This window comes from Ailuropoda melanoleuca, chromosome 6 (genome assembly GCF_002007445.2).
Source record: "Ailuropoda melanoleuca isolate Jingjing chromosome 6, ASM200744v2, whole genome shotgun sequence".
Taxonomy (NCBI): Eukaryota; Metazoa; Chordata; class Mammalia; order Carnivora; family Ursidae; genus Ailuropoda; species Ailuropoda melanoleuca.
In genome coordinates, this window is record NC_048223.1 from 96,236,237 (window position 1) to 96,261,686 (window position 25,450).

The following is a 25,450-nucleotide window of genomic DNA, read 5'->3' on the forward strand; positions in this document are numbered from 1 at the left end:
TCCTAGTTCTTATGTTCCATAGATGAGAGAAATCATATGATAATTGTCTTTCTCTGCTTGACTTATTTCACTTAGCATTATCTCCTCCAGTGCCGTCCATGTTGCAGCAAATGTTGAGAATTCGTTCTTTCTGATAGCTGAGTATAAGTACTAATTTTCTAATAAAAAACAACAGAGTTTTATAAACAGTAAAGATTTTTACCGTAAGGTTTTAAAAATAAGTGAACTTAGGTGAACTTATCTTTCTGTTTTCTGAAATAGAAATCAAACGTTGTTTTTTTCCTTTCTTTCTTTTTTAAAAAATTACTGGCTTCCTGAGTGTATGTGTGTGAGGGAGCTGAACACAGGGCCGACAATGACCACAATGAGGATCTTTCAGCCTAGCAGACACGACCATGACCCCTTCAGGCCTTCCTTCACGTGGGTACCTAAAGTCTCTTGAATCCACCTCCTTCCCAAATCCTTGCTCAGATGCCATCTCTCTTTCTTTGTGGATCATATCCCCACTGATCTTTGGGTTCCTTGCCTTCCTTAGTCAAACAGAGCCATATAATGGTTTATAAATTGCTGTATTTCATTATGTCCTAGGCATTCTGCCACTGAATATTGTTCACATCTAGAACCTTTCCAGGTCCCTGTTGGCACCCAGTCTCTGCAGACACTTGCCCTAGCTTGGGGTGAGACTCTAGTGGTTACTATAGTGTAGCCACATTGGCTACATGCTTCACTAGAGAACTCGTGGAGACCCATGAAGGATAATACTCGAATTGTTTGACAAACTCTCACCATACCAAGTTTAGTTTGAACACCCTTAGAGAAGGAACTCCCAGATCTGCAGTCCTTCAATTTGAGATTCGGAGGCCACGCCGCTATCAAACTGGCATATGATGACTTTTGTTGTTGATTTGCTTTTTTGCATCCCTACCTTGCTACCAATTTGTGTACCATAATCTAGCAAAGGAATGACACTTTTCACCTCTAGGAAGCTAACAAAAATCACTTGATCCCTGCAGGATATTTATTAACTGATTTTCCTTTCTTTTGTTATTCATTCATAACATGGCCTTTATTCTATTACGTGAATCACAATCATGGGTAGGTCTTCTGCCTTGTATAAGAATGTGTTCTTTCACTTACAGAAGTACTTAGACAATAATTTCAAAACCTTCTTCTTTTCTTAAATTGTGGTAAAACACGCATAACATAAAATTCACCAACTAAACCATGTTTAAGTGTCCAGTTTGGTGGCATCAGGGTCATTCTACTGTTGAACAACCATCACCACCATCCATCCACAGATGTCTTCTATCTTACAAAATTGAAATGCTGTACCCATTAAAAGCCAACTCCCCATTCCCATCTAGTTTCTGTTTCTATGAGGTTGACTACTCTGGGTATCTCACGTAAGTGGAATCAAACAATATTTGTCCTTTCATGACTGGCTTATTTTACTTAGTGTAACGTCCTCAAGGTTGTTGCATATGTGTCAGAGTTTCCTTCTTCTTTAAGACTAATTCTGCACTGTATTGCCAAAAGGTAAACTGAGGTATATTAAAGTTTTTAAGATTTTATTTGAGCAAACATATTTGACAGGGCAGTGACAGAGCAGAAGTGGTTAAGAGTGCTCCATCTGCAAGACCCAGGGGAAAGACTTTGATAGAGCAAATGGGGAAGGAAGACAAGGGAATTATTTGATTGGCTATAGCTTATGTGGGCGCTTTATTTGGGAAAGCCTAGTTGGTTATTTGCTATTTGCTGCCTTTTTGTTTTCTTTCTTTTTTGAGATTTTATTTAAAAAGAGAGCGCACGAGCTGGGGGGGGGTCAGAGGGAGAGGGAGAAGCAGACTCCCCACTGAGCAGAGAGCCTGATGAGGACTCCACCCCGGGACTCAGTAATCAAGACCTGAGCTGAAGGTAGACGCTTGACTGACTGAGCCACCCAGGCGCCCCTAGTTTTGATTTCTTAACCTTGAGGCATTTATAGGCTTACGTTCTGGTTTGCTTATATAGGCTGCCAAGGCATTAGAGCCACTTGTAATGGCATCTTTGTGTAATAAATTTAGCAGTGTGTATAGATTACATTCATCTATCGATGGATTGCTATCAATGGATTGCTTCTACCTTTTGGTTATCTTGAATAATGCTGCTATGAACATGGGTGTACAAATACCCATTTGAGTCCCTGCTTTCAATTCTTTTGGGTATATACACAGCAGATTTCTGGATCACATGGTAATTCTATTTTTAACTTCTTGAGGACTGTTTTAAGAACATCTGACAGTGACTGCACTTTGTTGTCTTGAAGAACCCCAGGACATTCCACTCTTGCAAAATCTCCATTTTGGTTAAAGGAATTTTTGACATGGTATAATGGAAACCTCCAGTAGCATTTCATCAGAAATCCCTAAGTGTCTCAATTTTTTTTGGAAGTCTTTCCAGAACATTGGTTTGAAATCTTAGCTGCATACTGAATCACCTGAGGGGCTTTAAAATATACTTAGAGCTGGGCCCCCCATCCCAGAGACTCTGCCTAGCACTGTGAACTTAAAAACTTCCCTTCATTAGTCCACTGTCACTCTGGTAGACATGGTGTCGGAGACTTTTCTCATTTGTCAGGAGTCCCCTTAACTACGCACTACGTAGTAAGCCTAATCCTCCATGGTTCAGGAATGCTATGGGAAGTCTGGGTTTGGTTTACACTGTGTGACAATTAGAAACTAGGAAGTAATTTGTATTAGTCAGAACTTATAGATACAGCATAGCTGCTTCTTTGTAAACCATCTGTGAAGATAGAAGAGAAGGGAAAGAGCAAAAATACGAAATGTAATTTGGGGCTAAGTCAGGGCCCAGAAACAATGATGAGTTTTGAAGCTGGAGTCATCTGCTACTGCAGGGGCTGCAGAGAAGAGAGAATGTGCCTGGGGAGGCTCTAGAAGGGGTGGGGATGCCACTTCCGGCGGGCTGACACTGCCTTGCACACCTCTATGTGGCCACGATTCCATTAGATCTCCCCGGATTTTCCTGAGCAGAGCTTGCAGTCACCCGCAGAAGCCCTGATAGGACCCTCACTCACCCTGGATAGTTTGAGCTCTAAGATAGTAATCTGGGTTCTGGCCATCACCACACCTGCCAACAGCCCGGCACACACAGTGAGCAAGCCGCGCAAGATGGAGCAGCTCCTTGGACCACTTCGCAGGTCCAAACTCCACAAGGGGCAGGTGATCTACTATCTGTTCACCCACACCAAAGCCAGGCTCTGGACTAGTGCAGCTGAGAATTCGGCCTTCCCCCAGCCCTTTCCCACTTCCCCTGTGCCTTCTGGGCTTCAAGAGGTGGAGAGAAGTAGGAACAACCAACAGGGTTTAGAGAAGTCTGGAGCCCCAGTTTTTGTTCCCTGAGTAATCTTGGGGCAAAACTCCTAAAAAGAGGGAAGTTAAAGAATGTAAATTATAATCTATTGAACAATGATGGATGTTTCTTTGACTCTGTAGGGCCTTGGGGCTCTCTTTCTAATCATCAAAGACCAGTGCATGTTGTAGAGGGAGGTGGGATAGGGTAGAGTTTCAGGAGTAAATTTGGGGAAGGGGGTAATTTTTGTTAGGCAGAATACTGAGAAGAGGTAACAAGTTAACAGCTCTTAAAAGTGGCTGTGCGACCACTAGGCATGGGACATTAAGGGTCAGTGACAAGGAGACTGTGCCAAAGAAAACTGCCCAACTTGCCACCTTTGGTCTGTTTACTAAAGATGGCTGACCACTGGTGGAGCTGGTGGGAGAATCTGAATGCGCCATTTCAAGCAATATATATTGAGTACTTACGGAGGCCAGACTAATGGGAGAACTCAAGGAGGTTCTAATTGAATAGAAGACAGAATGCATGTTCATAAAATACTCCCGAAGTAAGTCAGGTCCCATGCAAAAAGATTGGGAAGGAGTAGGAAGGAGGTCGTCTAGGAACAGATCTCAGATGATGGAGACAAAACAATGGGGTGCTTCAGTGGGCAGGATGAGGTTTCAGGAGTCAGCAGGTGTCTGGATAGGGCTGGGATTGCAACACTTGATCTTCTTCTACCAGCCTGCATCTCTCAGAGGGTCTCTTGACTGGAGCAACAGTCCATGTTTGGTTCTAAGGAGGTGGGACAGCTCGGGGCTCTTTGGCAACTGAATAGGAAAAATTCACTCTCCCTCCTGTGTTCCTCCTTTACTCTCAGAGGATTACCACACTGTCAACACTTTTGACACAGACGTGTGGGGGGATTTTCCCACACCAAGCAATTCTGCGACACCAGTTAGGTGTCCTACAATTTAACTCAGTTCTGACACTATCTCTACCTGGAGACACATTAAGGGCTCAGTCCCCTAAGACTGCCCTTCCCCCACTTTAGATGCCAATTGAAAGTCCAGGTTCTGATCTGTCGTCTATAAACTGGAGGTTCCCATGACTTCCTCTCAGGTTTGATTAACTTGCTAGAGCAGCTCATAAAACTCAGGACAACAGTTTACTTACTGTTTATCGGTTTATTGTAAGAGGATATGACAAAGGTTACAGGTGGACATCCAGACGGAAGAGCTGTGTATGTGGAAAGGACGAGGCGTCTCAGGCACAACACTCTCACAACACCTTTATGTGCTCACCAACTCAGAAGCTCTCTGAATCCTGTATTTTTGGGATTTCTATGGAGGCTTCATCACATAAGTCTGATCAATCATTAACTCAATTTCTAGCCCCTCTCTTGAGAACGGGAGGTGGGGCAGAAAGTTCCAAGCTTCTAATCATGGCTTGGTCTTTCTCAAGAACAGCCTCAATCTAAGAGCCCATGAGTCACCTCATTAGAACAAAAGACTCTCCTACTACCCAGGAAATCCCAGAGATTTAGGAGCTCAGTGTCAGGAACCAGGGTCAAAGAGCGAATACTAGTACTATTATCTTATAGCAAGGAAGTTTCCCTCTTCAGCGTTACTGGAAGTTTCATTCCTTGCATGGACTCGGAACATGGGATCTTTGGAAATGGGAAAAGGGTCAGGATCAACCTCCTAGGCTGATTGCTCTCATTAACCCTCCTGGTGCATAATGCAAATCTGCTCATCTCACCCTCTTGCCAGGCTCCTGGTTGCCTGAACTGTGACTAAGTCTTCAGAATCTCAGCTTCTCTCCTGCTTTTTAATGTTACTGGGATTTTGGTGTGGAGATTTCATTTTTGCTTTTATCAAATTTATGACATAAGCCATTTTTCTGTCTGGGTTTAATTATTGGATCAAAGAAAACTAACACTGTTTTCTATTTCAGTTTTTAAAAAGCCATTCTTTTATATGATTGACATATACTGTGGACACTATATATTGCTGACTCTTTTTTTTGCTTTTTGGGGTTTTTTTTTGCTTTTATTTTTATTAAACTTATGATCTATGCTTCTTTGTTTGTGTTTAATTATTTGGAGTAAAAACCTAATTCAGTCTTGCATTCTAGTTGCCATACTTGGTTGAGCATCTTCCTATCCCTCTCCCTCCCTCCTGCATTATGAGTGCTTAAAATAAAAGGAAGGGTCATGGACTTAAATTGTGTTCTGGTGATAGAACACAGCAAAAGAGGCACTGTAACTGTGAGAACCCATGACAGCATTTCTGCCTAAGCCCAAGTTCCAGCTGGCATCCTCAAGAGCTGATCTGTAACAACTCAAGTCCAGAACACGCATGCCATACCAGCTGTGTCCATGGAGGCCTTTGGGTGGTTTCTAGTCATTTTCTTGCATGACCCTCACAGTAAATGGCATGTAAGCAGCTCCATTTTTCCACGCACCCTCTCCCCCACTTTCCTAAATTTGTTAAGATCTGTTACAATTCCTGGACTTCAGAGCTGACGGTGCTGTGGGGTGGAGTGAAAGACTCTGACCAGGACCTTACTGACTGGGGGAACCTGTTGCTTCTGGCTCTGTGTCTAACAAGTAAAAAACCAAAACAAAATGAGTTTATATTGCATGAGCCTGTAGCATACACTTCTTCTAGAGACACTTCCTGATTTACAACCTATTCTGCATGAGTAAGGTTTGAAAAATCAGGATAAGTCCAGCACTCAAGGTCTTCAATGGTCCCCTTTTATTACTATGCTATGGCGGATTTATCATTTGTAAGAATGATGTTCCTGAGATTGTAGCAAGCCCTAAAATTCAAGATTATTCACAGTATTCTATCATCACCTCCATGGAATGTAACAAAGTAACTGAAAACATGGAGTGGGGGGGTACTCCTTCAGACCTAAGTAAGTGCTGTGCACTATGTCAGGAACACAGAAGCACAGAACCTCTCTCTCCCGGACACGCACACTGGGTGGTTGGCTAGGTGCACCCACCAGCATCTCAGCTCAGCAAAATCACTCCTGACCACACATCAGAAACTCTGGGATAACTCGAGAGTAGTCAAAACCATTGACGTTAACTCTAAGAATGGCATTATGGCACCATTGGTACTTTAAGTCAAGAATGGTATTATTTATGTGTCTGTATATCAGTGGTGATAGGTAGGGGGATAAGGAGTAGACTGATGGAGAGAGACTTGGTAATTCTTGAGACTTATCTCCCAAGACCATGAAAAAGAAATTATAATTATGTGACGTGATGGAAGTGTTAGCTAACACGACAGTGGTAATCATACTGCCTTATATAAATATACCACATCAACACAACTGGGCACCTTAAGCTTATACAGTGAACATATAAATAAACTAGCATAATTTATTTTTAAAAACCCATAATAATGGTATAGGATGTGTTGGAAATGATTTAGTGAGCAATAGAGACAGGGCTAATTTAATACTGGGCTATCCATCACATATGTTAACAAATCTGTACTGTAAATGTCAACTCATAGACAAAAAAAAATGGGGCATTGAATAGTTTCGTGATAATAATATTCTTCTTTTGGTATTTATTGCCTTGAGTTAATAACACTGACATTTGAATTTACTAGGAAAAAACTACATCTGTAGCTCTCTACCATATGGATCATGGGTGTTATGCCTAAGTTGTCTCCATAGAGGGGAAAGAGCTGATTAGAAAAAAGAGAAGAAGAAATGGTTGGGGAGATGAACTTGGAAGACTTCCTGCCTTCAAGGAGGAATGGGGCTCAGAGCTGTTGTAATGTGGGAATTAATATAAATATCCCCTCACATGCTGGGAAGTCTGAGATATGCCTCCTTCTGAAAGTGGAAATGATTAGTGGTGGCACCGACGCCATTTGGGATGGCTCTTGTGGCCACCTCCCCACAACCAAACAAGCCCAATTGGCAAACAGGCCATTCAGTTTGGGGATATCATTACTCTTGCCAGTTTTCAGCAGGAAGCTAACAGCATAAAAAATGAAGCAAGTCTCATTTTAGATAGATCAAGAGGGTGTTAATTAGATCAAGAGGTCCTTGTTATGACTCAGTCTCTCTCCAACTCCGTCATAGGTGACCCTTCAGTTCCTGGATGTCCCCACTTGCTGAGGCAGGCCAGTAAGAGCCATTCCGCCACCAATCCTCTAACATGCCCTCTTCCATACCAAGCATCATCCACACTCCAACACTTACCTCCACAACAAGCAGATCGTCATTTGAAATGGGCTCAAGCTTTCTGTCTGGTGGTGTCTTTTCAAGAAAAGTGCTTAATTCAACCAAGATTCTGCCTCTGTAGGCAACTCCTTCCCCCTGAAAGGCAACAACACAGGATTATTCCTCTAGGCATGAACAATAGCAAAAAGAACTCTTTCTCTAGACAGGCTCATCCAGCTACAATTTCGTATTTCCTTCCCATGGCCCTAACCTCCAAAATCAGTCAGCCAGTAACTCTCTCAGTTGGATTCAGGTCTCTGGTATCTGAAAGAAAAGCCAGTGACTTCAGGAAGGATCCCAAAGCGACCCAGGGGAGCCAGGGCTGAAAGGGATCTTAGCCATGACTGAGGTCAGAGGCTTTCAAGCCATGCTCTAAATCCTGAAGGGGTTTCTGGAGGCTGGGGGTGGGAGTAGAAGGTACTCAAAGTCTCCCTCACCCTACCTTAGTACAGCAGTTCTACATTTATCTGCATAACTTGGCTCCTTCTCTCCTCTTTTCAGGAAGGGAAGGCTGTCATGTTGGCAACCAGGGCAAGTCTCAGAGTAGCCAGGAAATAAAAGAGGAAGATGTTCTGGGTGCGGCTGAGCATGAGGATGAAGAGTGGATACTCCTCCCTCCATACCTAGCAGTGCTGGCAATAGAATTTTCTGGAGAGTAAGGGAAGGCTTCCACCTCCACAGCCAGTCCTTTAGCCCAGCTCTCCTCAGGGCTTTCTACCCCAGTCCCTTTCTTGAGCCTTGAGAACTGACTCAAAGACATTACTTCTAACGTGCTGGACAGAGCATTTCCCATCTCTGGGCCTCCATATCCTCATCTATAAAAGGAAGATGTTGGATTGGATTGGGGATAGTGAACAGTTTCTTCAGGCATGTCACCTCCAATCATTTGGTATATTCCCAGAACACAGTATGGAACAGAATTCTGAGGCAACACACATTTGCTTATTAGGAAAGAGCCAGCACCGATCATGGATATGTGCCCTAAGTGCAGGACCAGGGCAATGGCCATGCCATGCATTCGTAATTGCCAAATCAGCTGGCCTCCAGGATCCTCTCCTAACCTTACATTCAAAGACTTAAGGAGCATGGGACTTCTGTCTTTCAACCTTGATCAGTCACATGTTGGATCTATTTTTGTATTTGTGTGTGTGTGTGTGTGTGTGTGTGAGTCCCCTAGATATGAGACTTAATTATAACCATTATAAGAAAGAATCACATTAATTGGTGTTCATTAATAACAAACCTTAAATGAGAAACTAACCTTTCCAGTATTTAGCTCATCATAGGGGTCTGGGAATCCTGTGTACTCTCTGGGGCTTCCATAAAGGTTCAGGTAACAAGGTCCAAATGTCGGAACAAAGCCCACATCTGTTTCTCCTGTATTTGCTGAGAGATAACATAATTATTACATTTTAGGTTTTTAACACTCAATCTATTGAAATAAATATTAGTTATTAGTTAGCTGAGAGTATTTTCCTCTAATTTGTGAGTTAGTTGTATTAGCACAAATGATAAGCACTGTGAGACTTGCCGTATTCCCCCTTTTCTTATTGCTATAAAACATTAAATAAAAAAACATTTTTGGGGTAGTTCAGGTAAACTTATTACAGAAAGAGAATGCTATTGAAATGAAAGAATAATAAGACTTACAAGTTGGTCTTCACATTTTTTGCAAGTTTATAAGTGGCACTGAATTAAATGTGTCATTGGTAATTGGGGTAAAAGATTATACAGTTTGGGGAAGTCACTTAAATGATGTATATCAGATTAATTGTATTTTTCCCAAAAAATGCCACTTAGTCTAAAGTAGTTAGTATAAACATGGCACATGCTATTAAAAATACAAGACATTTAAATTTTTCATACATAACAATGAACTGTCTGCCTATGGTTATGACCATATAATATTTATAAGCAACATAAAGTTCCCACTCATAACATTCTCCCTCTGATGAATATCCAATATGCTCCATATTTCTGCTACCTTGTCTTACTTAGCAAAAGTGCTCCCCAGTGCAATGAGGGGAAAGGAGGGCAATGTAAAGAAATAGTGGAGTCAAAGGGAGATTGTGGGTGAAGATGGGGAAATATAACGTCTGCCTCCAACCACCTGAATGCTCCCATATGGAAGAAGGATGAACTTCTTTCCAAAAGCAAAGCTAAGGACCACTGAGGGGTGCTACAAGGAGGCATTCTTTGTTTCACTCAATATAAGGAAGACCTTTCTATCAATTAGAGGTGTCAAACAATGGGACAGACTGCACTGGGGACAGAGGAAATGTTGAGGCCAAGACTTTCAGGATTATCATCAAGACAATTCCCCTACGGCTGAGAAAATAACTACATCATCTCTATGGCCCTTTCCAACGCTATCCTTAAATGTAAGGGAGAAAGATAAATGTGACAGGTGAGCAGTTGACCAAAACTGTATATAAGTATGTTTCTTTTCTTTGCAATTTTTTTAAATTTGAGGCTCTTATACATGTGTAAATGAGCTTGGGCACTTTTGAGATGAGGTAGGAACCACGCACCCCAGCAGAAATTAGCTGAACAGCAATCTCAGTAAAGAAAGCAAGAGAAAAGAAAAAGTTAAATTAAGATATAGGAAAGTGATAACTGACAGCCTAAGAGTGAGATTTGGTAACACCCTGGGGGGCCATATTTCATGCCTGTCTGGAAATTTCTTGTGAAGCCCAAATAGGGACCAAGAATTTTTCCAACAGAGATTTCTCTGGATCGTGCTTCCAGTTACCAAATGAGCAGGATGAAATAAATGACTATTATATCTGGACATATGAATTGGTTTGGTTTTATCTACTCCGCCATATGGAACGTGACAAAGTTGACTGATTAATTATTAATAAGCAGGGTTTAGATTTCTTTCCTTGTACTAGAATATCTGTTGTGAGAAACTAAAGCATAGATCCACAGTGAGAAAAGGAAGTCACTTCCAGAAGTTGAATCACAGAATGTTCAAGAAAGAATGGACATTAAAACTCTTACACCATAGTCACAGCACATTATGGATGGGCAAACTGAAGCCCACAGAAGTGACATGACTTGTCAAAAGTCCATGAAGACGACAGATTTAGGCCCAGATCTTGAGTTTCATAATTCAGACAAGGGTACCTTCCAGTACACCACCCATCTGGTCAAGCCCCACGCACCCCCAGCCAGTTCCCACGGGTGACTGATGTTGTTTGTCGTGAGTATTTGCGTTTAAGAATTTCCAGGGATGAAGACACATATAGTCAATAATGATCTCCTGTGTGTTATCATGATATCAAGAGCTTAATTTGTTTTGTCCAAGCAAATCTCTTTTTAGGGTTTTTAAACCCTTTGACTTGTTGGTTATGCAGTAACATGGAGAGCCTTCCTTCTATGTGTTTACCCCTCAACACTGTCTCTCAGGAAAGCCGAGTCTCACAAGCTAAGTCTCTTCCTGCCCCCAAACTTTCCTAACCCACTTTATGCAAAACTGTCACATCAAACTTCCAACGAACAAAAATTCCTTAGCCTGGCCATCAACCTTTTCCTCTGACCCACTTTTCAAACAATATTTTCCATACTTCGTTTGCCTCTCTGAGACTCGTTGCATTTTGGATTTCTATACGGTATCACTTTACATTTTAATTTTTGAATTTTAAATAGCTGCTTATTTTGGATGACATTATAAATTCCTCTGGTGGATGGGGAAGGATTCAACCATATTTTATTGTGATTCTCTAAACACTAAGGACTGGTTCTGCCATGGGGAGTTACCACATAAATATTCTTTGATTGGCAGAACAAATGCAAGAAGGCATGAAGTATTGCCACATCTGCCAAATTCCTTATAAACTTAAGGACTACTGAATATTCACGTAAAGTTTGATGATAAGATAAAAAGATCGATTTTTAAAAATGAATATGAATGGGGCATCACGCCAGTAACACAAAGGCAGACAATAGCGCTTTATATTTGCAAAGCTTTCTCACTTGCAATATCTCTTTTCCCTCTCACCACAACCCTGGGTAATTAGCGTGGCCGGGATCACCATGCTAACTTGAAAGATGACAAACTTCTGTAAACCTCAGGGTCCTCACGTATTTGAGGAACCATAACTAGGAGAGTTGTGAGGGTCAAATGTGAGACCACTGAGCAAACTTGCAAAGAATGGCCAGTGCCATACAAACCAAAAGGCATATCATGATCCCCCCTATTTGGAAGATGAAGACCTTCAAGGTACAATCATTTAGTGTCTTCCAACTTAGAGATCCGTGTTCAAAGTGAGGAGCAGTTACTGCATACGTTTTGAACAAGTGATTTAGTGCCCCATATCTCTACCTACTGAACATAAACAACAGCGGCAGACAAGGTTATCCCTCACCAACAGTTGCGGACAGTGACACCAAATAGGCCGGTGAAAACGTGAGATGGCAGCAAAGCCTGAGGAGCACGTTTGTGTTAAGCTTAGCCATGCAGGACAACCACGCAGCATAAGTACAAAAATTAATACTCTAGCAAAACTATTCTGAGACAGCAAAATGTCAAAAAATAAGTTCTAAAGACAATTGATACATCTTAATAACAGTAAACAGCAAAATCTAGAAGATAGCAAAATTACAAAGCATAAACCTGTATATGATGCAGCCCCAGATCCCGAAGATGAGAAATCTACATAGTAAAAATATGACTGGTTAAACAAGAGAAACACGGGCATTGTAACAGAGACATTGAAAAAGTTAATCAAACCCAGTGCAGGTAAGTGGTTTAGTGACACCAGAAAAGCCCCATTTTCAGACCCAAGTGACGTGACCCTTTTGAAATTTATACAAAACTCATCGGTTAAATGCAAAATGGCTCACACCTTTGGGGCAACTGGCAGGACCACCACATTTTAAATAATTCAAATCTCTTCAGCCCTAAGGCATCTGAGAAGAGCGAGCTTCTCGCCACCAAAAGAGGCCTGGTGAAGTTACCAACACTTCATGTTTTTCATAAAAGATGCACTTGCCTTGTGTCTGACTTAATTGGGACCAAGGCCAGAAAATCCCAGTTAATTTAGTCTGAGGCTTTGCCGGTAAGGGCTTGTAGTTTATGGTACATTATCTGTTTCTTTATTTTGTGTGTGTGTGGGGGGATGCCTGCTGCCTTTCGTCATTGTGAGACCCTTGTCAGACTGTTTGCAGGGTCTGCAAGGAGAGAGAAGGCCTCAGAGACAAGGCAGAAACCTGCATGTAACAGTTTCCAGTTTTAGAGCTTCTGGATGTTACTGCCGTATCACTAAGAAAAATGCTTATACTGATAGGTCTCGAATAATTACCTCCAGGTAATTATCGAATGACTTCTTGCTAATGATAAATGGATTTAACTCATTTTGACACTTCCTTGCCCACACAGTTTTGTTATGATTTAAGTACTCTATTGGTTACCATTATGATTTGAACTAGTCATTCTGTCTGGGTTCCTAACTTTATAAGAAGAGTATCCTTCCTCCTCTCCCCTTCCTTCCTCCACTTCTAGTCTCTATCTTTTGTACTTTTACATTTTTAATGGGCAATAACATTTATATTCTGATCAGAGCTTTGGCTATAGGGTATAAGAAAAAAAAACCATTAGTAGTGCTAACAGTGTAGCAGCCATTATACATACTGTCTTTGCAGAGTTGTGATTACATTTCTTTTGTTACAGCTCCAATCGTGTGGTCCCCTTTGCCACTCAGCAGAGGACATGCTGAAGGGATCTTTGTTTCTAACATTTGCTTAAAATAATGGCCGTATATGACTTTATATCTGAACTATATCTTTTTTGTTCAGCATTTTGTTTTTATTGGAATTTCTAATTGCGGTTTTTTTTCTTCTTCAGAAAGGAGATCTCTATTTTCTTCATGGTATCTCTAATATCTTCCAGGTTCTTATTCATGCTATATATTGCTTGGAAAAATATATTTTCTAAAAAAACCTGTAAAGCTCCACCTTAAACAAAATAAGGATGAGAGGAACCTTGAGTTTCTCAAAACAATATTTTGTCTTGAATTCTCTTACATAATTTGCTCAATGTGTTTAATATCTTGGCAATTACAAGAATTTTTATTCTTGTTTTGGTAACAAAAATCAGCTGCTGCTATTATTGATATGTTAACATTATATATTTTTCTCTTACCATCTTCATTTTTCTCCTTCATTTCCTATTACAATTTCTGGTATATGCATTGAATCCTAATGCCAGGTATAGGCAAGTAGTTCTCAGTATGGAGAACAATGAAAAGTGTATTTGTTATCAATGCTTATTAGCGAAGTGGAGATTATAGGGCTCATTGCTACCTGACATCCTTGTTCCTGCTAGGGAAGTCAGTGGAGAAGGAAGTATTATTTTATATTTGGGTGGACTAGTGTCAATGCCACTCTAGAAAATAGGGTGCTAGCACTCTGTATCGACACTCAAAAATTTATAAAATAGCTACTGGGAAGAGTCTTTGCGTGGGAGCAAGAAAACAAAGTCTTCAAACTGTTATTTGCCTCAATTATCAATTACGAATGAGCTGCTCTGGTCATTACCAAAACATCACCGGAACAGTTCACTAGGCTCACCACATTTGGCTTTTAAGAAACCAAGTCCATAGCCAGGTGGCTACTCCAGCACATCCTGCTTCGGAAATCCTGCCCCCTGTCTTGTTGCAGCTCTGCTGAGTGGCTTACCTTCCACTTCCCCACCAGACGCAGCAATTTTAGAGAGGTGTAGATAGGTTGTTCCCACGATATCATTTTTAGTAAGACGGTCCCTGCATGAAAGAACAGGTTAAGGCCTCTACCTATGAATATATTTCTTCACTTTGACAATAATAAGGTGGAGCTGGAAAAGTCCCTAGACCTCAGAAATCATCCTGCCCAGTGGGCCTCAAGCTTTACTGTACTTTAAGAATCAGCTGGAAACCCCAGCTCTCCTCTCTTTGCCAAGCTTTTAATTTAATAAAGGCAGGAGTGGAGAAAAAAATCTGTGTTTACACAAGTATATACCCCAACTTCTTCTGATACTGACGGCCCTCCAATCACCCACTGAGAAACACCAATCGGATAATTCACTTCAGCTGTGGAAACTAAGGTTTGTACACAGAGGTCAAGGGATTTGCCAATAATCAGTCAATACCACTGCCATAAAATGAATGAATCCACTACAGGCACACTGTATAAGTGTAATATAATCACATTACACAGGATAAGTACATGTATCTTATTTTATCATGTTCATACTAATTACTCTGACGGTTTAATGACTACACTGGGCTATATCTAAGGGTCTTTAGAGGAGAAAAATCCTGTTCCAATTCAAGCACCTACTGTGTCACACATGCAGGGCAGCCTAGGACAGTTGCTCACCTAGAACCTAAATCGTACCTGTACGGTAGGGACAAGTATTCCCATTACGAGAATATACAACCGTATTAATCTTCCCATGGATATCACAGAGTTTGCAAGCCTAACCCATGAAGTGGCCTCTGGCTGGGCAAATAGTAGGTATAAAAAATAAGGTTTCTATTAATAACATCTCTCTGCTTAATTCATCCTCTTCTTTATTCTGTACAGTGGTATACCCACTCGGAAATCTAAGACTCCATGGGAGAGAGGAAAGGTTCAGTATTTGGGGGAAAGATGATACTACAGTGTAATATTATTATACTGTATTATAGTAATATCCCATGTTACATATATTATACATCGTAGAGTATAATAATATCAGATTATAGAAAGTGACTAATGAAACAGAGTGCATGAGAAAAAATTATTTAAGTATATTAAGTCACATGCATGGGTCTTGAGTCTTCTCTGTTCATCCAAAAGGACCTAGACTACATTAAAGAATTCTTAGCTTCCCGTCAGTTGTATGTAACCTAAGATGTGGATCCAAGGATTCCTTAAACAGGGCCTCTTAGCTTCCCGTCAGGGTATGTAACCTAAGATTTGGATCCAAGGATTCCTTAAATAGGGCCTCTCTATGTATCTGAGGCTGGACTATTGCTTTGGAGAGGGCAGGCTAGGTCAGAAAGTAACCACATTTGTAGTGACCACAGGCAAGTCCGGGATGGCTCAATCCACAATCAACTCACTGCAAAGCTAAGCCAGAGTAGTCCCCTCAACTACATAGGCCCACATCCACATTCCCGAGGGTTCCTGAGACCATGGAGCACCTTCAGAATGTTGCCCGAGGGTCTCAAGTGCTTAAATCAAGCTGACACCACTGGAAGGGGTTTTTTGTCCTCATGACCCCTCCATGACCCTCAATAAACAGTGATGCGGTCATGGAACAAAATGAGACTTACTATCCTCCTTCCAAAGTGCCCTGTTGCCATAGTACCAAGAGGGTGCTAACACAAGATCCAGATACGTTCTGCCAAAGGAAAGACCCTGGAGACAGGCAGACCGGATGGGGGCCCAACTGTCTCTAACTGTCTGAGTGACTGTGAGCAAGTTACCTGACCTCTCTGAGCCCTAGTATCTTCATCTGTAAAATGAATGAATAATAGTCTCTAACCCATAGCGTGACTCTAAAGACCAAATGGGACACTGCGGTTAAGGCACGTGGCACAGCACTTAGTAGTGCTCAAAAAAAGGTAGCTAACACCAGAATAAACGCTGAGGAGGAGAAGGAGGATGGTAGTTGCCGTGTGCACTCTCAAGGGGTTAAGGACTGCCAGCTGAAAGCCTCATCCAACTAGAACATTACACAAGAATGGCCTTCTAATGGCCGTCCTCACTAGGAGCGAGGATGGTCTCGTTAAAATTCCATCAGAAACTTTCACTAATTTTCTTCGCATTCAATCAGATAGGTAGCTTTGTCTATCTTCCTTTCTAAACGTAACAGAATAGCTGTCGGAACATTTTGGTGATTCTTCCCAAGAAGTGGTTTACTCCATTTCTGAAGTCTATTTTGGACAGCCTAAATGCTATTTAAATCCTTGATTTCTTACCTCGGGGCAATTTCAGATCATTTTCCCTTCTTTTGTTTATGAGCAATTGAACCAAGATACACAAAGCATTTCTGCAACAATACCATTATTAATTTTTTTTTAAAGAAAACACCTGATTCCAGGAGCAATTTATCACCTCCCTTTGGAAGAAAAAGAAACACTGAAAAGTAAGAGCCCAACTAGAGTAACATTCCTCAACATCCAAACATTTAATTCTTCAACTGTGAATTAGACACAAGTTTATTTTTTAACTCACCAGTCATATACTGTTAATTTTATTTTTTCACACATTGAAGGAAACTGTTAAAAAGAAACAGAACAAGGTAGTTATTTCTCAACTTATTCAGTAACTATTAAAGTAGGTAGTCTTACTTTTTCTGAAAAAAAAAAAAGTCAAACCTTGATCTGAAGATTAACGACTTGATTCCACTCAGGGTTTGCATTTTTCTCAATTATATTTGTGCAAACCTGTAAAATCATCAAAACAAAACTAAGCAGTCAAGATACTAATTTCCATAAGTTCACAACATAGGCATCCTAGGTTATGACTCCAGCAGCATACTTACCAGTTATATACTTAGTAGCCTGGTTAAAGTTTATTTCTCTTCCAACTATTTGGTAAATATAGCATGGGTTTAATATTAATCTTTGCTCCTTCTATGCACTAAAAGTTAGTTTTCTAATTTTGGATTAGCGAAATGGTGTAAGAGTTAATGTTTACTGAGCACTGATCACAGACTGTCTAAGCAGCAGCTCTTCATTAACGTGTGCACACAGATCTTTGGATCCTGCCCCCCAGCCCCGCTCCCTGCTTCCCAAACCAGCTCCTGTCAAAACCAGTCAGCCACATCTCTCTCTCCCCCTCACATGCCTCAACACAATCCGCTAGTAAATCCTGACACCCCAGCTTTGTGCAGATGCTGACCCTAACCCCCGCCACCTGTCGTGGGCTCCTGTCTGATGCATACGTCCTCTCCTGCCTCCTTACTTTCACGGCACCCCGTGTAGCAGTCTCAGTGAGCTCTCCAAGCACATCAGAATAAAGTCCAGACCCTACTCTGGCTGGTAAAACCCTGCCTGCCCATCTCCCCCCACCCCAAATCTGACTTCATCTCTTCGCTTCCCCTGGCTCGTTGTCCTACAGCCACATGGAGATTCTTTCGCTGCAAATGTGTCCTCTCCTTGGGGCCTTTACGTCTGCTCACCTCTCTGCCTGGAAGCCCCTGGCCCCTCCCTCCCAGACCTCACATCATCCAGGTCTGTTCCAGTGTCACTTCCTCAAAGGAGTCCCATCTGATAACCTAGGGAAAACCCACCCCTCCAACCCTTTGTACCAATCACTTCTCGTCCCCAGCTCTGTTTTCTGTGTAGGACTGGGCACTATCTGAAATCATTAAATTACTTATCTGCTTGCTAACTGCTGTCCCTTCTACTACAAAGGAAGCCCCAGGAAAACAAGGACTACATTGTTGACTTCTCTATCCCCAGCATATGGGGCACTATGGTATTTAGTAGGCTCACAATTACTTCTCTAATTAACTAACCCTTATTAATAATCCTATCAGAGTAGTACTATACTGATTTATAGTTCAGGAAATTGACACTGGGAGGTTAAGGAATTTCCCTTAACTGCCTCTGGAGTGGGCTAAAGTCTGAATTTAAATCTCACTCCAGAATGGAGGGCTTCTCCACCCCTCCCCCACCACCAATTCTCTTAGGAAATGACACCTGGGCCATAGGTGTGTGGTTTGGCAAATCTTGCTTTCAAAGTACATGGTTCAACTATACGGAAGATGCTAGATCTTCACCCCCACAACCGTCCATAGGGCATTGCTATTCTACTGCAGAATCCTGCTCTCCCATCTGTAACATCTTTGTGGGTAAAAGTGGTGTTTACAGATGTGCCTGCACCAAGAGTCCCCTGGCTCTTCCCAGTGGACTGAGATGGGGCTCCCCTGCCTGCTCTCCAGTTTCGGCAGCTCGCTGGGGCCTCGGAAGTGAGAAACATGAAGGGAGTGGGCTGCTGGGTGTTGAGGGGCCGTAGTCTACATTTATTTACCAGGGATCATTGTTGTCTGTGGGGGAGCTTGCCTTAGATTAAGACAATGATTGGACCTGAGAGGTAATCCAAATAATTTAGCGATAGTTTTCCTGTTCTACTCTTTCAAAAGATCAACTTTTCTCATTTGAATCCTGCATACTTTCCACTCCAAAATAAAGCTGTGGAGAAGTCTACATGGTCCAACTCAGATAATCTACGTTCGTGCAGACTTCCCAGATCATCAGGGGGCTACTTTAAAGAAGAGTAAACAGGAATTCACTCCAAGGAAAGCACAACGGTTTAAATATTTATTTCTAGAGGTGTCTGCATTTAGATCACATACAAACCTTTTTTCCAGCAAAGGAAACTTCCACAAAAGGATCCACTAGGTTTTTTTTATCTGCATTGCCTCCAAATATTTCCTTTACCGTCTGTGAGAAGGCATCATCCACTGGAAAGTAACATGTCACACAGCAGAAATTAAATTTGGTTTTCTTAAAAAGGATAGAAATCACTCAGCAAAGTTAAAGTTTTTCTCCTATACATGAAAACAGTTGCTTCAAGAATTGTTCTAAAAAGTGGCAAGCACTAATAGCATTGTACTGCAGAAATCCTGTCTTAGCTGAGGAAGGTGTTCTCCCCACAAAGTCAAAAAATGAACAAACAAGAGCATGATGAAAAATAAACCAATAAATTATTATATTGAAAATCAGTCATTTCTTGAGGCAAAAAGTAGAGTAGAAAGAAAGTCCCTCCAAATAGGGTAAGAGGTAATTCAAAAACTCAGCCTGGTTTCAACCTGGAAAAGGTGCTTTAGGTCAAAATGATACAAGCCTAGTCTGATTTGTTTCCAGAGAAATTCAAGGAACTGTGGCATAATCACAAACAACATAATCATAAATAACATTTAAGCAACTATGAACAGCATCTCTCTGTTTTAACAAACTCAGAAGTGAATGGGGTCAATTAAACTGGTCTGCACAGGCAGTATAACGTGAGGTTTAATGTATTTACTTCATTTAAGATATTTCTGAGGAGAGACGAGGGAAGTGTTATAGGGTGCTAAACAAGAGAGGGAGCGGGTTCCCAGGGAACGTAGCAAATCCTGAAGAGATCCATGGCCTGTAGACAGAGTGCTGCCTCTTGGGGTCTGGGAGAGGGGTCCCATGTCCCGGGGCCCAGCAGGAAGCACACACTGGGCAGGGCAGAAGAACACTGGGTCCCCGGCAGTGACACAGGAGTGTCTGGACTAGTCTCTACGAGTAAGATCACAGTAACTGATTCTCTTAAATGCATCCAATTTCTTGTTATATGTACCTCATAACACAGTATTGACAGATTACTAGTTATTGGCACTTAACGCGACCCTTTGCTCAGCCATTTTTAATAATTTAATAACAAACACACTTATTTGTTTCCAAAATTTCCTATGTTCCCTTGGGTTGAAAGGAGTTGGAATTGCAGCCTGCTGGCCTCTCTNACCCTTTGCTCAGCCATTTTTAATAATTTAATAACAAACACAATTATTTGTTTCCAAAATTTCCTATGTTCCCTTGGGTTGAAAGGAGTTGGAATTGCAGCCTGCTGGCCTCTCTTCAGTGTCCTCTAGAACAAGGAGAAGATGTAGAACACTGAGGACGGAAGAGACGGAGCAGGATGGACCAAAGGTTTAATAAGGAACATGGATCCGTGACCAGCTGGCTGCCCCATCAACCTGCCCAGGTGGCTTCCCTGGGGCCAGAATGAATGAAAAGAAGCCCCTGAAGGCCTTCAAAAAGAAAAACAGGACAGGTAGCACCAATCGTTATTCAGGGTATGGTGCTAACACATGTGATCACACAGATAACTGGCCATCCGGGGGCAGGATGAAGTCCATACGTACTCTGAGGGATGTCCTCTGCTCGGTAGATTTTAAGCAAGAAGGTCACCCACCGGAGGGCGATGCCAGCAGGGAGTAACAAATTACTCTCCACATCATCGCTGTCATTATCACGATCTCGTTTCTCAGTCTATTGGGGAGACAGGATTACAAATGAGACACAGAGAAAAGCAACACTTATAAGAAGCCAAACTGTCGCTTATGAAATGAAACCGACTGGAATTGTTTCCACTAGGATTTCCTGTGCTTCGGGCTTAAGAGTTCAGCCACCAATTCAACCTTGAAATTGGTCTGCAAAAGCTCTGAAGTTTTGTCAATCGATACACCACAAGAAAATAACGTGGCCTTTTGTAATTTTATGAGCACTAAATAGGAAAGAAAGAGAGAGACAGTTCCTAAAGTTTTTCCGATTTCTCTTGGGCACTTCCTGTCTCCCCGTTTGCTGCCCAGCCTCCTAGAAGGACAACTGTCCCTTTTGGTAGCAATGCTTGATTCGGCAAGTGAGCCATACTCCGTAGGTAAAACGATGCAAAGGAGTCTTGAAAACACACATCTCTTTACTGAATGAAAAACGCACTCGTGGACACCAGGAAGGAGTCCAAGTGAGCGAGAAGAATAGCTCCATCATGAAGAAAAGAACAGCTTCCAAAAAATAGGAGGAGTTGGAAGGTTGGGGTTATTGACTGGAAGCTGTGCTGCTTTTCACAACCACTGATGCCCACTTGCTTAACTCTTGGTCCCCTAGTTAGTGAAAAAATGTAAAAGGCAGAGAACACAGGGTCTCACCGGAGGCTCATCTCCGGTCCCCAGGATGAACATGCTGACTTTCATGTAACCTTTAGCCCCCGAGCTGGCATCTTCGGGGTCACTGAGAAGAAGCCATTTTCTCATGATAGCATGACCTATAACAAAAGAAGGATTAAAAGGACAGGGACACTCTAAAGATAAGCTGACACTTCTGTGATTTCATCTGCTGTAAGATAAACGATCATTTCCTCTGAAGTATCCTAATGACACCAAGTTTGCCAGATGAATCTCTATATTAATGTTCCTGGCTTTGCACTGACCAGCCCCCAGCCCCAATCCTGTCCTGATGTCACTCAAACAAGGCTCTCTAAGCTCTATTAGTTTTATAATTTGATTTTGATAAGATCAAAATATCATCACAAAACAGAGAAGTTACCTACTCGTGAATGTTAGGATAATCACCATAGATTAAAAAAGGATATCCACATTAAGCTACTATTATTCGTTCCTGCTAAGCATCCTTTCCCCTCCTCAATCAAGAAAAAAATATTTTTGTTCCTTTTTTGATTCCCTCAGATTTTCCTGATTCCCAGAATCTTCAAGTTCATGGGGAGAAAGAACATTACTTACCAGGTTTGTCATAAATTAATCCAACATCAACCTGGGAAAAGATAATTTAAAATAGCTCAAATAGATTTTAAAGTCAGTTTTGTCACTTCAAAGAAACCATCATTATTATATTTAAATATAAAGCTCTTGACAAGACTTCAATTTCTTTGAGAACAACATTTCCATTTTATCCTCTCTGTATCCCCAATGCCCTGCCTGACGTATGGCACACAGAAGACCCTCAATCAATCATTTCGAATGAATGAACTAACTAGTCTTAGAGCTGGAAGGGACCATGAAAGTAGGATGACCAGTGTGTCCCAGTTTGCTTAGAACTTTTCCCCGAGCAAAGAAAGTCTCAAATCCCTTGGTCCCAGGCTTTGGTCACCCCATGGGAATTCACCTGGCCCAATTTCCTATCCAGTATTCCTCTTCCTTCTCCTCAAGCTAATGCTAATGTTAATATTAATATAACCATCGACTGGGCACTTCCATGTGCCAAACATTGTACCAGATGTTTTATATATTCTATCCCACTTAGACTTCATAAGGACTCCATTTTACAGAGGAAAATGAGGATCAGTGGGTATGTGTCTAGTTGGTGGCAGACAGGGTATGAACACACATATGCCTGATCCAGATCTTTCTCTAGGACTTCTAATGACTGGGAGCCCCTTCCTTTGAGAGGCAGCCCAATCCACGCAGAATTGCAGGGAAGCACCCAACAAGTATTTGTCTTTGATTCCAATGCGAGTTACTGGGAAAAGCACCCTGATTCTCTTTCCTGGTTTGGCTTGCTTATCCTAGTCCAGATTTACAGTAATTGGCTTTGCAGATGGGCCACTGGGGCCAATGGTAAGTGAAGCTAGGGGATAGGCTTCTTGCCATTGTCAAGCACCCCTCCCCTCTGCAGCACTGCATTGGTCTCCAGCCACAGCCGGAACTCTTCGAGGGCCCTGATGTGGCAGCTTCCAGGCATTTGCCTTAAGGCACAGTTAAATCTTGTACTTTAGAAGTTAACTAGACCCAGGCCAGAGAACACTTGACTGGTTTCTGGCCCTGGGGCATTCACATCCTTCTGGCATTCCAGCCCTCAGCAAAGACCATGGTGTGAATCCCTTACACGTAACTTTAAGATGTCATCGAAGTGGACAGCCTGATACCTGGCCAAGAACCTGACTCCTCATTATGAAAGTGCCCATCTAAGGTGAATGAAACAGACGGTTGGCACCTACCTTAAATTCCCCCATGAGACAATCTGCCCTCAAAGAATGGGAGTTATAAACCTGAAAGAAAGAAGAGCCACGAGAAGCTTACTGGCTGTATCTGGCAATTAGAGAGCATGACCTCTCTATCCCATAGCCCCTTACCCGGATGCTGATGATCTCGTCCATCAGTTCAGAAGGGGTAATGTGAACATTGTAGAAAAATAACTGTCAAAACAGAAGAGAAAGATGTTCGAATGTTAACAGGGGTGGACTCAGGCTTAGTGGGATCTAATGCTACAATTTGGGAACCCTCCTAAAAAATGACAAAACATAACCCAAAAGTAGGTTTGACCACGAGAACACTTTGCAGGGCCCTCAAAAAGGCCCCGAAGCTTAAGCTGTGTGAGCTTCTTGGCAAACTCACCTTTGTGTGCTGGAAAAAGGAAGAAGGGTTATGTAACAACTATAGCGTTTATGTAACAACTATAGCGTTTATGTAATGAAATAGAATTGCTCATCTGGGGCCAGAAATATGCTAGCTAACTGACATAAAGATCTAAGGTTATTTCGTGCTACGAGTTTCACTAAAATGGGGGCTTGGGGCTTGCATGACCTGGAAAGTTGAGTTGAATTACCTACAATTGGCCTGAAAAAAGTTCTTCTTAGCTTTTTAAAAAACATTCAGGATCCACTCAAAGATCATACTTACATTTGGTTATTGTGTCTCTTTAGTGTCCTCCTTTTTTTTTTTTTAATTTTAAAGGGAGAAAGTGAGTGCGAGCAGGACGGGAGGGGAGGATGGGGGAGAGGAAGAGGGAAAGAATCCCAAGCAGACTCTGCGCTGAGCGTGGAGCCCTACCTCACCCATGAGGTTTGATCTCACGGACCCTGAGATCATGACCTGAGCTGAAACCAAGAGTCAGACGCTTAGCGGACTGCACCACCCAGGCCCCCAGCTTTAGTTTCCTTTTATATAGAACTGTGCTGCTGCCGATTTTTGCTATTATTTTTTTCCTATCAGGATCAGTTGTCTTGTAGAATATCTTACAATCTGGATTTGTGTGAATATTTCCTCACCATTAGATTCGAATTGGCTATTTGATAGAAATGACAAGGGTGATACTGGTCCTTCTATCACATCAGGACACACATCAGTTTGTCTCGTTATTGATGGTAACAACTTTAATCACTTGGTTAAGAAGATGTAGGTAAACTACTCATTTTTTTTTAGTAAATTCCTTTATTGATTCCTGAATTGATCTGCTTAGAGTCTCAGGTATTTGATTCTTCCCTTTTGCCTGGAGATCTAATCTCAAAAAAAATTCATTATGATGGGAAAATTCTAAGGTGGAGATCCTTGCTGAGTTTGTCAGAATTTAGCTGAGTAAATATTCATCCTGCATGATAAATGCATCACACCTTAGGTGTCAAATCGCCCAGCAGCCTGTCTTCCCTGCAGTCCAGTCTTCTCCTCCACAGTGAACCCCTCTCAGGCTTTCCCGAAGTCCACTTCAAGTGCACCCCCCCGCCCCAGCGCACACCCACGTCTCATGTCTGCTTTGACACAACTTAGCAGTGTGCTGTTGTCTGCAGCTTATCCAAGAAGTGACAAGTGAGAAGAAGATGGGCCTTCCGTGAAGGGAGGGACAGCTTGAACACAGGGGGAGAAACTGGAACACCAGACAGAAGAAACCAGTTCCTTTTATGCACAGGGGTAGGAAAAAGAACAAAAGCGGAGCCGGGGCTGGGAACTTAGAGGAATGGTGACAGGAAACATGGCAGGGAAGCCCTGGGCTCAGAGAACAGGGCATGGGACTCATGCCTGAGGAATCCCAGAAATGCATATCCTCAGCAGAGCAAGGCTGGGCTCGGAAACCTCCTCAAACCTCTTTTCTCCTCACAGTCCTGATAGTGGAGTTTTGTGACACCTGAGATGACTACTAAGGTATTCAGCGTTTTTGAGGAGTGTTAGAGAAGAGGTCAGCAGAAGGACTGTATTCTCAGCGTGGGAGCGGAGGGAAAGAAGACACTTTTGGTGCCTAATTGCTTTCCTTTTATGTATATTATTTTTATAGCCAGGTAGGTAGGTTTTGACACCTTTAAAAAGTCAGCCATTAGTTGTCCCTGTGAAAATTGCAACATCTGCCTTAGAGCTGTGACTGAAACTTGATAATTTTTTTTTTCTTTCATGAGGGTCCAGCATCAACTGGTCTTAATTGTGAAAATGTGCCAGCTGTGTTTTGTTTTTTTTTTAAGGTAGCAAAGCGATCACAGAAATTACTTAGTCATCCCTCAGAGACAGCCTGCTGATTAGAAAGAGCAAAGGCAGATGCAGATGACTTCACATACTGCATCTTTAGGGGTGCAAGGATCCATCAGGGCAGGAGCCGTGGGGGGTTGTTGTAAAAGGATCAGGAAGATGCCGGCAGCTCTG

The 25,450-nt window shown here is 42.0% G+C and overlaps 1 protein-coding gene across 3 annotated transcripts in view; it reads right to left on the bottom strand.

The window, feature by feature from the left end:
• Positions 1-25,450, bottom strand: part of MYOF (myoferlin) — a 150,535-nt gene that overhangs the window by 64,927 nt on the left and 60,158 nt on the right. For 2 of the 3 annotated variants that reach the window (XM_002916109.4, XM_034662965.1), the window contains exons 8-19: positions 23,179-23,241; positions 23,044-23,094; positions 21,830-21,860; positions 21,239-21,354; positions 20,456-20,582; positions 18,921-19,024; positions 16,932-17,000; positions 16,789-16,832; positions 14,266-14,348; positions 12,203-12,241; positions 8,846-8,970; positions 7,564-7,680 (exon numbers count right to left, since the gene is read on the bottom strand). In XM_002916109.4, the coding sequence (XP_002916155.2) occupies positions 7,564-7,680; positions 8,846-8,970; positions 12,203-12,241; positions 14,266-14,348; positions 16,789-16,832; positions 16,932-17,000; positions 18,921-19,024; positions 20,456-20,582; positions 21,239-21,354; positions 21,830-21,860; positions 23,044-23,094; positions 23,179-23,241 (969 nt within the window). The remainder of the gene's footprint in view (positions 1-7,563; positions 7,681-8,845; positions 8,971-12,202; positions 12,242-14,265; positions 14,349-16,788; positions 16,833-16,931; positions 17,001-18,920; positions 19,025-20,455; positions 20,583-21,238; positions 21,355-21,829; positions 21,861-23,043; positions 23,095-23,178; positions 23,242-25,450) is intronic. The other variant, XM_019796275.2, reaches the window with a different exon arrangement.